At 37.5% G+C, this 15730-nt stretch overlaps 1 protein-coding gene across 1 annotated transcript; it reads right to left on the reverse strand.

The window, feature by feature from the left end:
• Positions 1-370: 370 nt before the first annotated feature.
• On the reverse strand, positions 371-14111 carry slc37a2 (solute carrier family 37 member 2). The gene is made up of 18 exons (XM_022762465.1): positions 13478-14111; positions 11831-11912; positions 11374-11464; positions 9814-9892; positions 9587-9722; positions 7058-7134; positions 5686-5852; positions 5212-5249; positions 4979-5128; positions 4450-4540; positions 4240-4302; positions 3414-3499; positions 3244-3292; positions 2610-2683; positions 2388-2466; positions 1778-1875; positions 1521-1585; positions 371-669 (listed from the first exon to the last, which is right to left on the reverse strand). The coding sequence occupies exons 1-18, from the start codon at positions 13534-13536 to the stop codon at positions 654-656; spliced, it is 1500 nt and encodes a 499-aa protein (XP_022618186.1). The 5' UTR covers positions 13537-14111; the 3' UTR covers positions 371-653.
• Positions 14112-15730: the final 1619 nt, after the last annotated feature.

Below are 15730 nucleotides of genomic sequence, written 5' to 3' on the forward strand. Positions count from 1 at the left end.
CTTAAATTCAGACAGTGCACAATATGTTAAATTCAAAGTCTTACCTTGCTATTTTTCCTCACATGCTGCTACATTTTGCTTAATATTCATAATTTCATCCATGAAGTTGGCATAGATAAAAGTTGAGAATATAGGTGTGGATCTGGTCTGATTTTTTAAATGGCTTTTTCCTTACACTGCCATGAGATGTTGAACTGTATTCAGCCATTGTAGATCAACATATTTTAATTACTCAATAAAATATACAATCTGGTGAGAGCAGACTAGACTGCTAGTTCTACCAAACTGTCACGTGAAATATTATTTTCCTGAAATGTTGAGTATTGTGAGTATGCAGGATAACACAGAAAAAGACAAAATTAAGAAAAGGCACAGTATATACATTTTAATGATAAACGAATAAGAAAACAAACAAGTAAGAATGAGTAGATTTGTCATAAAAAAGCTTTGTCTCTATAAAGACATATTTCTCGCTGTTTTACAATAAGAAGAAGGCAGCTTCAATCTTCTGTTCAGTGCCTTGAATCTCCCACTGACGGCTTGGTTTCCATTCAGCGACAGTGGAAAGACGTTGTCCACTGTATATTGAGGTCAGTTTCAGCATTGTTTCCCTCTTTTATGTGTTTGGTTCCCAGTTTGCGTGTGTGAATAATTCAGATTTCTTTGAACCTGCAATAACACGTTGAATTAATGAAAAGTTAATATTGGTTTGACTGTTATGGCATATGAAATGCAATGAAACACAGTAGCACTGCTTATAATGTTTAATTTTGGTTCAGATTGTGTCAGAAATTCTATGCTTTCAGATGTTGTAAAGTTAATATACTTATTTTACTCCTTTTTTAAAGGAATAATTTGACATTTTAGGGAATACACTTATTTACAGACTTGCCAAGTGAGGCTCTGAACCTCTATTTTGATTGGCTGACAGTTTTCTCAGTTACTGAATTGCATTGAAAAATTAAGCAGATGTCAGGTAATCAAAGCGATAATTTTGGTTTTATAGGGAGTAGTAAAGTGCAAATCTTTCTTGTTACTCTTTCCTCTTTCATTACCTTTTGTCAGAGCCAGGCTAGCTGTTTCTCATGCCTCCAGCCTTTATGCTATGCTAAGGTAATAACCTACGGGCTCCAGCTCTGTAGCTAATGCACAGACGTAACGGTGGTGTTGTCCTTATCAAACTCTCTGCAAGAAAGTGAATAAAGTATATTTCCTTAATTGTTGAACTCTTCCTTTAAAGGATGAATTTCAAGTGCTTCTTTGATTAACAGTGTCTGAAATCTCCTTTCCAGTGGTAAAATCTTTTCTTAACCTGGGTTTTTATTGTATGCCATCCTTACTAGCTGTTGCAGCTTTGACAGATCTGCAGTTTTTGTAATGGTTTGCTATCTTGGCCAGGGTGTAGTTGAAAAATAGACATTTAACCTCAAGGGACTTCCTGAAATTAATGTAAGTAAAGGTAAGGTTTTAAAAAACACAGCAAAGCCAATGTTGTGGCAAAAACGCTTGGTGATACTCACCCTCTGACTCGGGGAGCACGTCCACACCAACCCTGAGCTTCCTTGTAAACGAGCCTGGACAAAAACTGAAGACAAGCAAACAACGCGTTAGTCAGGGTCTCGTTACACTACAGGAACATCATCTTCATGAGCCAAGACAATTCAACAATCCAAAACGTGGCTGGAATAAGCAGTAATGATAAAAAGCTCAATCTCAGCCTAATGTTTAAAGCTTTGCTGTAAAGTGATGAATAAAGAGATTAAGTGGTGTTTCTGACCACGCAGGCCAAGACATCGGCAGAGATGAGCATGTAGAAGACGTTGTTCCAGCCAGTAGGAGAGATCAGACCAGCTAACAGAGGACCCAATGCAGCTCCTGCAGAGAGCACATCAACATTAATACACTCAACTGTCTGTTGACTCTTAATATGAAACATCAAAAACATAACTTTTTAGACTTTTAAATAAATTTACAACAAAACATTATCAGTAGACACTGTCTCACACTGACCAAACAAGTGTAGAATGTGACCAATTTTCTTTGACTTTATAAACATGGATCTCACACAGCAACAGGATCAATACCTGGCTGTGAACAATTTATGCAGCAGTAACTTCATAAATCATTTAAATATTCCAATGTGGCATCACCAAAATTACCCCAAAAACAAATTGAATTAAACAAAAATGAAAATGTTCTCAGTCTTAGTGAGATCTGGGCATTTAAATTTGAGATATCTGTGAAATTTGTCCAATACGATGTAAACAGTGTTAATATAGTTTGTGGTACAGCATTAAAATATTACTTTCAGAAAATTCAACAATAACCAAAACAACGAGCTATCAAGATCAAGATGAATCTCTACATTTCTGACACTTGACACATACCTATTGAACCAGTCCCGTCAATAATTGCTGTTACTGTTGACAGTGCCCTGGAGTTTCCTCTCAGACTCTCATGTGTTCCCTGTTACAACAAACACATTAGAACCAGCGTTGCTTACGTTGTTCATTGATATCCACTACATGTGAGTAGGATTATAGAAAATGTGTATTTCACAAAAGAGGTTTTACAGATCGTAGAGCGGGAGGGTTTCCCATGATGCTTACCAGGTCAGCAGATACAGCAGTAGTGATGAGGGCGTACGGTCCGTTCACAAGGCCTCCACATACCAGCAGCATACCTACATATGGAAACACAGCTCTAAGTAAAAAGGCTAAAACTCAGAACCACTAATATAATAGGTAAGAAAGATTTTGATCTATCTCATCTGCTGAGCAATTTAGTTACTAGATGATATCATTAACAACTGCCTCATGTGACACATCTGCTCTCTTTCCATGTAGGTTAATGTTTCATAACAATGTAATTTTTTTTTTTTCTAATGGTAGCAGGGGTGCTCTTTGTTTTTGGTGAGATGTCACCGGCAAAAGGCATGCTCCAGCTTTGAATAGATGTAAGACAATAGTTGCAATGTGCAGACAATATGCAGCAGTGTGTTTTTGTGTCAATGTATGTCGAGATATTGGGAGTTAATTGTATAACTGAATATATCTTAATTGAATCCTGTTTGACCATCCAACATGAAACTTAAACATTTTCCAGTGTCATTTTATTTGTATTCAAATAGCAATCAATCAACAACATTTTAACATTAAAATGAACCATGTAAGCCATTGACAAGGCATCATGTAAAGCTGTTAGAATGAAAAAAACAAAAAAAGCACAGTAAAGGAGTCTTACCAATGGTAGTACCAAGGCTCCTTTGTCCAATGTAATTATAGAGGAAAAGCTAGAACATGAACAAATCAATCAGCAGAAATCACACATTCAAATTTATGTTAGTCTAGTCTATGTAAGTCTATGCTATGTTGGAAATTATTGTGATATTTATTCTATGAGGTGACGCTCACCATGGGGGCCGCAGCAAGCAACATGACGCAGCAAGTTGTCGCTCTCCCACCCGTGTAGTCAGACACAAGGCCTGCCATAATGCCCCCTGTACACACAAAACATATCCAGTCACATTATATCTTCCTAGCTGCATGATGATCATGATATCATGACCATCGTGATGATTATGATGAACCATTTACTTATAGCTGGCAGAGAGTCTGCTTGGATTCATTTGGATAGTAGAAATATTGATGAGGAACCATGACATCATCCTGGCTAGTCAAAGGCCTTTGCTTAAGACTGTAGAAGCAAATAAATGCCATCAGGATTTTAATGTTACAAGCAACTGAATATATAATTGGGTACTGGGAATATGTGATCTACTACTGAAAACGTATCGCCGGAAACGTCAAGATTTCTCAAATTGGACTGGTAAAATTCAGACATCTACTTTGAAGATGAAAATTTCACACTTCGAGATCCAAGTTATTAAGGATGAGCATTCAAGCATGAAGGGAATCAGTCTGTCCTATTAGGTAATGTTCTGTCAGTCAGAACAAGTAAATTTAGACAGATTGCTTTTTAAGTACATTATTTCAATGCTTTAATTTCACTGGTTTACAAATGTAAACATCAAGTTTTGAGTGGTGGTTAAATTTACCATTAGGTATTCAGTTGCTTATAAAATTCAAATCAAGGAATTTTAAAAACGATGCTGCCAACACATATTCCTATTATATCCTATATATATTTTGTATGCAAGATATTTTCTTTTCTACTTTTCTACTTCTTCCATCTTTCAGATTATGTGATATGACTGATCAGTCAAGGGTCAAAGCTTACCCACAATTCCTCCTACATCAAACAGTGTCGACATGTCTCCTGCTTCTTTTGCCTCAAAATGTGCTGAAAATTAAAATAGAAATAAAATTTATATAAATATAAATAAAGATATACATATCTTTAAAATTCACTTTATATGATGTGGATGAAAGTGTATTATATGATATCATGCTCACTGGATAAAAATTAACCATGTGAGTAAACACTGACCAACATTTGAAATGTAGAGAGGAAGCCAGTACAGGAAAGTGTAGCTGACCAGCTTGGCGAACAGCAGACAGAGAGAGAACTCCATCACTCCCTGTGTGAGACACAATATACCACAAATGACTATCTGAACTTTGAACTTTCTGGGAAACACAGGGCAGAAAAGTAAAGAAAAGTCAAATTAATTCAAAGAATTTGAGTAACTTGACACTTACACAATTTTTTTAAATCAGCATAATTTTCAGCAAGTTATTACAATCCCTATGCCATGGTGCCATTCCTGATACCACCACCAGAGGGTGTCAAAGTACACAAGTAAACAAACCCTACACATGGTAGCATTTTATCTTTCAAACTGTATGTATAGTACAAATTCAGAAAATAAATAAAAACATAATCATCATTAATTTGTTGGTTATAAACAACTTTAAAATATGAATTACTGTGGTAGTGATTCAAAATGCCTTATTTGAAAATCAGCACCAAATCAATTCCAACCATTTCCGTGGTTAAAACAGTTGTTTTTACTCACAGGTATACTGAGAGCCCCACAGAAGCTAATGGCCTCACTGTGTTCCTCTGCAACCTCCTGAGGTTCAACGGAGATGGCACCATTGATGGTTCGGTCAACATGGGGCGAGTTCTGCAGGAGAGGTTCCTCTTCGCCGCTTTCCTGTTCGCTCTAACGCACAAACACACATACATGAGTTCAGGCAGTGTTGTTATGTATTAATGTGGAAGATAAATGTTTCTGATGTAACTCACATGGTGCTGAGGAGGAGTGCAGTTAACGTCTTCAGGTTCTGAATAACAGAGAGGAAGAGACGGGACTCAGAAATGTCTTACCACAGCAACTGAGAACTTAAAAGCAACATTCAGGTCAACTTAAAAGCAAATGTAAGCTTCATGACACGGAATATGACAGGTTTTAGTTTTCCAGCTTTTCCACTGCTGTTAGAAGCAAAGTGCTCCTCATAGAAAATACATGGGGTCAAACTTCATTTAGTTGTGCACCGCCTTCTTCCTTTGCCACTGGGCCACAGACAGAGCTTAAATTAGCTCGCTTTAAACAAGGTAATGGTACTGTAGCTCAGTTAGACCTAAACCTTTAAAGTTAAAGCAACTGAAAACGATTTCCATTACAAACATAAGGTCAAGCAAGATCCCACATGGAGTGCAGGGGTGTCTGTGATTTGGCGGAGTGTGGTGTGTGGGTTTCTCTGATGAACAGAAACTAACTCTCAACTAGGAAGAAGAAGCACAGGATCCCAGTGCAGGCGATGATGATCCCTGGGACAATGAAGGACATTCCCCACGCCGAGGAGACAAAGACTCCTGCGATGAGGGAGCCCAGGATGTTTCCCACTGATGTGTGGGAGTTCCACACACCCATGATGAACCCACGCCTGATGATCAAAACACAAGCACACAAAGTAGGTGAATGAGAATATAGGTATTGCTTCAGAAATATGGTTTTGGGTCATCAGTCATGTTAAAGGAGTAGCTCATCCATTTAGGAAATATGCATAATTGTTTTAATTCCCATGATGATATTCAGATTGATATCAATGTCTGTGTTAAGTATGGAACTGGAGAAAGGACATGTTAGTTTAGCTTAGCATGAGGCTAGGGAAAAACAACTAGCCTGACTATGTACCTACCAAGAGCTCTAGAGCTCTTATTATGACCCCCCCCCCCAGTAGCATTGTTTTAACGCAGGGCAAGTGTGTGAATACAGCCTTAATCGTCAATAAGTAGTTTGAGCACATAACTCCTCCTAAAAACACAAATTTGGAGTTTTACATTTTGTTTGCATAGAGATTAAACAAATAAGATAAAATGTATTAATCATAAAGCTTTAGAGGTGTTGGTAGATGTATTTCTGACCTTAGGACAAAGCCAGGTTAGCTTTTTCCCCCTTGCTTCCAGTCTTTATGCTAAGCCAAGCTGAGCACTTCCTGACTGCAGACTGCAGCTTCAAACTTAACACAGAGACATGAGATTGATTTCAATCTTCTCATCATACTCTAAATAAGTGGATTTCACAAAATGTTAAACTATTATTTTAATGACTAATAATTGATTGACAATTTGAAGCTTAAAGAAATGAATGACAACCAATAACCAATAACCCAATTATTATAAATCTGGGTAACTTAGAATCTCAGAACACAAAATGTGTGCTTTTAAACCGACCAGTTTCATGTAAACATAGACATTACAGTAACCAGGTTATTGCAGTGCATGTAAACATTTCTCTGAGTAACCTGGTTTCTTTTGTGAAAGTAAACATAATACATGACTGTAGACCAGCCAGTGAACAGGGTGGGGCCTGTTCAGATAGGTGTGGGCCTGTTGTTTACATTGTCCTCATTGTGATGTGCTTGTAGTTCTACTTTGAGAAGAACCAGTCTAACCAGTTTCTGAGCTTCCCAACATATTTAAGGGGCAGTTTAGATTTAGGATATGGAACTGGAGGGAATGGTCTGAGCTCAGTCAAAGCTGGGTTTCACTGTGCTGTCAAAACGTGACAAATGTGCATGTGTGTCAGTCAGCAACAAAAAAGACATCTAATGGTGCATAGTCAGCAGGACTGCGCCTCAGTACTCACTTCCCCTTTCCAAACCAGTTGCCGACACAAGCCACTACTGCTGGCCAACCGGTGGTCTGCACCAGCCCGTTCATGACCTGCAGAGTGAAGCAAACAGAGGGAGAAACCAGCCTGTATTAATTTATGGATGAAGGCATAGAACCCAATTTAAGTGTCATTGCCAATTGTCATCGTTACAGCAAATTCTACATCTAAAGGAGGATGGGAGGAGACCAGTGTGCAAGGCTTGTTGTTAACATTCCCACACCAAACCGATATAAGCCCAGACGCATGCCTGCAGTCATATGATGCATTGGTGAGTCATGTGTTATGTGTGAGTAAAGCCTGACTAAGCCACCATAAGATCCCTACATTTTTAAAGGCAAGAGATGATAAATGAGGTCTGTACTAACCCACAAAGCTGACAGTGATCACACCTGTAACTGGGCAAAAGGGTTGTTAATCAGTACAATAAATAAGTGATTTCTTGATAGCTACATGTAGGTGCTTCAGTCCTTTCACTCTCTATTTAAGATATTAGATTTTAATCTCTTTTACATCAAGGAGAAACATTCTCCTTACAAACTTATTACAGATCTAACTGCTAAGTTTGACAAATTATTATTTATAGCATGAGTAATATTTCTAATTATAGTTTCCCCATAGGTTGTGAATTTACATGTGGAATTTGACGACAGGGATGGAACATGTGATGGTATGAAGCACATCTGATACTTCAGAGCTAGAAAAGAGCATTGCATCTATGAACTACAAACTAGTGAAAAGACTTTTTTATTCTCTATTTTTTCATTCATCCTCAAATATGCCTTGCTGCTTTTCTCTGTTTTATCTAACTGTAAATTGAATATCTTTGGGTTTTTGACTGTGGATTAGAGAAAACAAGCCATTTGCAGGCATTACCTTGGGTCTGGAAAATAATGATGGGAATTTTCCACTATATTGGGGCATTTTAGAGACTAAACAGGAATATAATCATTAACTGAAACCTTACTACAAGAGATGGGAAAGTAGCCTGTGTCTAAAATAGGATTCTTACTTCTTTCTGAAGTAATCCTTACACAACTGAAATCTGATTGTGCAAGGTGAGAGGTCTGAGCTTGATTCCCATCATAAAGTCACAGCAGCAACACACTCTGATTCTCAGTGTACAGGTGGGGTTATTACCAGTCAAATAGACATTAAAAGGAAACTGATGTGAAACAAAACTCCTCTGACAGTGCCTTCATTTGTACGGAGGAACTGACTGTGTATACACAAGGGACCAACGTTCATTTCCTATAGAGTCAAGTGAACAATGAAACCTGGATAGTGTGTGTTGGTATGGCTGAACATTTAGTGATGAGTTAGCAATTAACAGCCTTGTTGATCTCTGCGCTTCCCTCTTTCTATGCTAATGGGATTTTGTGGTATGCAGTAGTTCGGCCTGCAAAAATGGACGAGAGGTTGTTTATAAATCAAATCTTCCAAAATCTGTACAAGCTGAAAAGGAACACTGCATTTCTAAATGTAAACACAGGGTGTAAACATGCTGTCAGTCGAAAATTGAGGCCTTCTGACACACAAACTAATACTAGACAACAACTCAAGTTAAATTGTTAAATGAATTATAATAAAAAATAAGCTTATTTGAGAGTAAGATGAGAGCTGAACACAAACAATTTTAAAATGTTTTAAAGTGACACACAAAAGTTTACCCATCCACCCTCCCCTTCATACAGGGTCTCAGGCTACAAGGCAGGCAGATGCAGCCAGTGAGCACAGATTTGTTCTCTGTGCAGGGATGACAGTACTAAGGAAGCCGTGCACAGTTACTGCACTGAAACCACCAGCTGATGTTTTCTTATGGATTAAACAAACAAGGTACAAAGTGTTAATTAATGAGCTGTAGATGTGTTGGTAGGTGTGTATTTGAACAGCGGTTCAGTTTAGTATGATTTGTTCACACATCAGAGTTTGTGAACACAGTAGTTCAACAGACCTTCATCAATCCAAGTGAAGAGACACTAAATTTGTATTCTCTTATCCATAACTATATAACAACACACACACACACACACACACACACACACACACACACACACACACACACACACACACACACACACACACACACACACACACAAATAAATAAAGATACAGATTGGGTCTTTAAAGAAGGCCTGTGGAGAATTCTTACAAACAAACAAAAATTATATTTACAATCAGTATGTTAGTCCTTGAGATTTTTTTAATATTCTAAATCCTGCATAGTTTATAGCCATGTTTGCTGGCTTCCAGTCTTCTTCCTTGCCTTTGCAACTACTTTGTGTCACTTCTTTGCATGTTACTTCTAGTCTGTGGATCCAGGGATTAGTAGTGTAAATCCAGCTACAAGAATGTGTATCACGTTGTCCTTGTGCTCATTTGTCTACATATGCATCCTCGTGCGCGTGCATGACACAAACAAGACAGGGATACAGGGACATGTGTAAAACATTGCTTTATATTGCTGCTAATGGTCAAAAAGGCCACAGGACTTTGTGTGTTTACCTGGATGAAGGCGTAGTACCCTAATGAGTGGATGTTCCAGTAGAAGCCGAGGCCAAACAGAGCTGTGAACAGTCCACTCGACAGCATCCCAACACTCAGGTAGTACCGCAGAGGCAGGCGCTCTCCAAATATCCCACTGTGAACACAAGAAAATGATTAAGTACCAATGTAGCACACACGGGCAGACAAAAACATAACAAGATCAGCCAGCAACAGCATATACGAACCTGAAAAACATGCCAATGGCATAGGCAACCAGGAAACAGTTGTCCAAGACCCCAAACAGCGTCTGATAGTTGTCTTGGTCTAGAGAGATGACAAAGGCAAAACTATTAGCTTTCTCTCGTTTGCCACCCAACAACATGGAAAATTGTGTCTGCTGAAATGCCACAGAGTCAACCCAGGGTCTCTGGAGTGATGGGAGAGCCTGTGCCTGAATTAACAACCTTCCCATACTGTTCCTTATTATACTTTAACATAAAATATATATAAAATATAAAAATATAATCTATATGTAGCGAAAGATTTAGCTGGTTCAGGTGCTTATATGTTGGACTGGGGTGTTTTTGTCAATCCATAAACAAATGTCATTCCTTGATACTGAGTGTTAGTTTAGGATACAGAGACTGGATTTCAATTCATAAAACTTTACTGAAGGATTAAGGTGTCAGGTACATGTGCACAAAAAATGCTTAAAGTACTGCAGTCTTATCCAATGTAAGTGTAGGTGTGTGTGGTTTTAAGACAGGTGTGTAAACCTCATTACTTATGCCATAAACAAGAAATACAGGCCCAAGCAATAACTGATTTATAAAGGACTAAAGTAGCATTCACAGCAGAGCTCCACCCAACTTTAACCTGACCAGAGGTCCAAATGGCCTGAGTAACAGGACCTGTACCAGTGGGTCAAAGTTCACACATGCTAGAGGGAAATCTCTCATCAACAATAGTGCATGTACTAGGAAGGCTGGCAACTTTCACAGAGCTTAACTGCTAAAACTTAACAAAGCTCTCTAGTTAACATTATGTAGCTGATGACACCAGGAAACTGATGAAACAGGCAACAAGGTACTAACTTCAACACAAATACACTAAGTATCATCCAAACACACAACAGGTAGGGTTTACAAAGGTCGTCTCACTATGACTGACTAAAGGGAGAAGCTGTGTCCCAAATCCATACAACACACTTACTGTGTGCAGTACATGCTGTATACTAATCATAGTATTCCGCCTTTGCAGCTAGTATACACAGAAACAGTGTACTTAAATATTTCATACTGGTACTTTAGATCTCAGCCAAACTGTGACTTTTGACGACCACTGACAACTAAACTTGTCAGTGTTAAATTGGCAGTAAACAACAATTTTTTTCTAATGATTTAAAACTGTTTTGTTTTTCATTTGTTTGTTTTCTGAAGTGTTTCTCCACCATCCACACTTAATTTAAATCTTGCCTAGAGGACACATTGCATTACAGGAGAATAGTGTCCATGACAGCATTCTCAAACATCAAGGTCTTCATGCTTACTTCTTTGAGTATATTTGATTTTGTCACTTTTCCAGTGTGAAATCTACTGGTATTTACTTGGCTACTTGACAAGCACACCAGAGTCTTTTCTACTCTATTTCCTGATGTATACTATATTACTATATATGGGAATTTTATTTCCATTCACCTGTTTTTATTACCAAACAAATCCCAGATCTGTTCTCATGTAACACACATCAGTGAAGTCAGTTAAATATTGAAGTTGACTATAGATGACAACAAGAAAAGGACTTACCAAAGGGCGCCCAGTCACACCAGGTAGCATTGTTGGTTACGTTAAGGTCTGCTGGTCGAATGACTGTGGAGCAGTTTCTGTGCAGCTCACTCTGAATATCATAAAGAAACACATCGAAGAAAGCAGATGAAACAATACAAACAAAACAATAAGAGATAGGCTACATATAAATAATAGAAAGTGCTACATTTTGTTGTCATAAAATCAGTTGTTGAGGATGTGTCTTTTTCCAAAATACAAATTGTGTATTTCATTGCCTCTGATGAGACTAGATATGCCCACTTTAACTGCAAATAATTTGAGTCTGCTGTTAACAAAGTGTACTGTTAAAGGATAACACCTATTATTAGGGGAGAGGAGAAGATGGACATTTTTGCCATTTTCGACCCACACTTCATGTTCTTGCAAAAATCCTGTGAAAACTGCAGATAAAAAGGAACTGAATTGTCCCAGTTACCTTAACAATGCTGATAGGTTTCCGTGACAGATGGTAGGCTGTGTAGAAGAGGAAGGTGAGGAAAAGAATGAAACTGCGATACCTGCAAAAGAGAGATTGAAATAAAGATTTGGTGGAAAAATTGCACTACCATAAATAGGTATCTATAATTAATTTATTACTTAATTAATAATACTGTATTTATAACCAATTTTAATACTGGCTATTGACATTTTTTTGTACATTGTGAAAACAGACAAAGAAATAACATGAAGGTTTGCTGTCTTACATACTTGCGTACTTGAGTATTTCCATTTTATTATGGCTTTACACTTATACTACACTGCATTTAAGAGGGAAATGTTGTGCTTTTCATATTTTCCTCTTCCACCAATCATCTCAGGAATCCTTAGATTTATCTGTGACACTTGAGGGGGCCTCAAGTCATTAAAACTAGATCCATTTTCACCAATCACAGTGGAAAAATACTACTTAAGCATTGTTGCATCAGTATTAACAATTTAATAATGTAATATATAATGATATTATCAAAGATATGACTTATTGGTTTGTATTTCATTTTACGTGGTGTTCCCAACAGTGATAGATCAGAGTGATAGATCACATCCAAGTGTAATGACTCCACACTGTCAGCTTTCTCTGGCTCTTCATTGTGCTTTTTATCACATAGACTCAAGACACAGCATGGCACTGTGAGAAAGTGTTTCAATTAACACAACCTATTCATTACTATGAAGTATACAAAAATATAAAGGTACTGAAAATACTTTAAAACAAACAGACTGCTGGACTAGTACAGACTATTGAAGGAATAACAAGTGTATCAATGTGTAATTGGGGTGCGGGTAAAAAAAAAAAAAGAATAAAGAAAAAAACTTTTTTTTTGTTTTCTGATGCTTTGTAAACCAAACGATTAATCATTTAATTGAACAAAAAAATTAGGCAGATTACCTTATAATAAAAAAAAACTATTAGTTGCAGTAATAGTCAAACTATCTGATAAGTCATAGTTACAAGTTATAATTTCTCATTCATTTGTTTCTTTTTTCCTGGTGGGAATGGCCTCTCTTTTTCTCAACTGTGGGATCATCGGTGTTTTGTTGTGCCTAATATAAAATGTGTGTGAATATTTACCAAACTGCGACTCAATTATCCCGTTTTTTCCCCACCTATGGCTACTTCACTGCTAGTACTGTGAAGTGACAAGTTGTTATTAAAATGAAGTGCCCCATGTCTTGCCAAATGCCTTAAATGCTGAATTTGTCGTCGACCGCATCGATTCGTTAAAGATCAAATCTGTGCCGATAAAGAGGAAGCTCTGTAATGACATTTTTTTAAAGGGAGTTTGGCGTGGCAGTTGATTCTCACAGCAGAAGATAGTTGAACATACAGCTCAGCGAAAACAAGCAGCTGAAATATAGAAATCTAGGTACCAATAAAATGAACCCACTGGATTTATCTGTCGAATTACAAATCGGCAGAATGTGTGTTAATCGATGTGCTTCAGACAATCATTTACAGCAGGGAGATAACTTAACAGACATACACCAGCTGCTCTCTTAACCCCAACGGCTGTAATGAGGGTGCCATTAACTAGCTGCTTGGAAGTGTAGGGAACAATAGGAATGGAAGATAATGAAAACTTACCAACTATCTCGAGAAAACGATGTGATAAGTCGTATGCCGGGAGCCAGAGCCGATTTCATTTTCGTTCAGAACTTGCAACAAACAGCCTGCTGTCAAACTTAACACAGAAGCGCTCACAGTTTGGTTCCACGCATGTCCAAGTATGAGACAGTTAAGGCACTGCAGGAATGCTTGTAGCTAACTAACCACAGGAGAAGATAACCGGCTTGTTATTATAAACGGCTTGTAACAGCAGAAACCGGGTCACACAGACCTGGCTAGCCCGGGAGAAAAAGAGACGCTTACTTATTTAGTAGTAACGAGTGAATATGGACCTTTATGTTTGATAAATGAAGCCACAGTAGACGCTAGGTGCTGGAAGAATAAAGCAGCAGCCGTTTAGCTTCGTGGTGAGATATACAGTCCGTAAACATCCAGCAGTTCTCCATACTGGGAGGCTGAGTTTATATGTACCGCTCAGGAGAGCCAGCCTACCTCCGTACATCTGCAATACGCGTCCTGCCTAAAGGGCGTCCGTTATGAATAGAAAATAATACTTATTATTAGACGAAACGTGTTTATTCCATACGATTTTCCAGACAGAGGCTCCCACTGGCCATGTGACCCACCCCTCCGACGTAACGCCGTACCGGAAACAGCTAAAGTCTGGAGCACCGCGGTAAAGATGTATATTCAACAGACTTTAAGCCCAACAAACCTACAGACAACCGGTGGTCACAGTCTGAATAAGGCCACCAGAGCTCAGCTACCCCTCCCTGATAACATTCATTTAGGGACCATCTGTAAATGTCTAAATTAATGACTAAAATCTCACATAGGTACATTTTCAACACCTACACACTGACTTGCATCAGACTCAATATAAAAAGTCATTTCAATTTAGCTCAGACTGCTTAAAATTGGATATTAGTCATTTATTTATTAAAAGCATGTTTTTAAATGCAATTCCTATATATTTTTCATGAATATGATTTTTTTTTTTTACAACAGCTTCCAAGCCATGTGACCTATTGGTTCAAAGTCTATTCTGAGATGTGTGGCTACATGGCCCACAGATGGCTCAGCTCTTCATATTGAATATTAGTTCTTTGTTTAATTATTAATAACATTTTAACAGAAATGTTATAATCTGTTTTCAATAGCTTCCAATGTTATGTGACCCACTGGTTCAAAATCTTTTCCAAAATGTTAGATATTAGTACTGTCTATTTATTAATAATACTTTAATAGAAACAACAGCGTCCAAATCTTGTGATGTATTGACTTTGAACCAATCGGTCACATGACATGGGAGTTATTGAAAAATAAAAATATTAATTTAACAATATTATTATTAAAAAGACAAAGTACTAACATTAATTCTTAAGGGGTATGATCTGCCAGGGCCAGGTAGCCACACATTTTAGAATAGAGTTTGAGCCACTGTGTCACACGTCTTACAGCCATTATAAACAAATCATAATACTTGTGGTGCTTTTGAACTGTACTGTGTAATACTGTGCCTCTGTTATTTAGCCTGACCTCATTGATATAAATGGGAAACATCTTATATATAAAAACTTACTCTAGTTAAGTACAAGTAGCTCAAAACTATACTTAAGTACAGCCCTTGGGTAAATGTATTTAGGTACATTCCACCACTGCAACTCTTGACTGGGTTTAAGCCTATTTACTGCAAGTGATGTACAGTTTACAGTACCGCTATCATATCCCAAAGCATACTGTAATGTTTTTGTAATGTCTTTGGAGTTCTGGATTTTTTTTTGTTCCAGGCTAAAGATGTTTTTTTGTTAATTTTATCACAATGAATATCATCTGTGCTTTTAGTTTTATCAGAAATATGTTAGTAAGTACAGACTGCCAATCACATTTCTACACAGTAGTAAATTACCATAATTATAGCAGACCTGATGTTCACTGTGATGGGTGTCAATTCATCCAATAGTGTAATAACTAGATAATCGACTGTTTCAACCCATAACCATTACATTTTAACAGACTTGAAATGACAAACAATTGACACTCTGAAAATACATTTAAGATGCCGAAATATAGTCAGAGTACAAAAATCACTATACAACTATGTAATCACAACGTAGCATATGGCACTAGAGACGGCATCAAAAATGATGCAAATTCAAATGACTATAACCATTTAGAAAACAAATGTAATTATATAAAATAATAATAATTTATCTCCTACAGGAAGATATTACTGTATAATATGGTGGCTTATAAAACTAAATACAATGA

Source organism: Seriola dumerili, unplaced genomic scaffold, assembly GCF_002260705.1.
Source record: "Seriola dumerili isolate Sdu_G_001 unplaced genomic scaffold, Sdu_1.0 BDQW01000449.1, whole genome shotgun sequence".
Classification (NCBI taxonomy): domain Eukaryota; kingdom Metazoa; phylum Chordata; class Actinopteri; order Carangiformes; family Carangidae; genus Seriola; species Seriola dumerili.

Coding starts and splice junctions, on each gene's coding strand:
- slc37a2 (XM_022762465.1), bottom strand. CDS start 13,536: ATGAAATCGGCTCTGGCTCCCGGCATACGACTTATCACATCGTTTTCT. Junction 4,303..4,449: donor TCTCTACATTTCAAATGTTG/GTCAGTGTTTAC, acceptor TTTAATTTTCAG/CACATTTTGAGGCAAAAGAA. Junction 3,500..4,239: donor TGATGTAGGAGGAATTGTGG/GTAAGCTTTGAC, acceptor TTGTGTGTACAG/GGGGCATTATGGCAGGCCTT.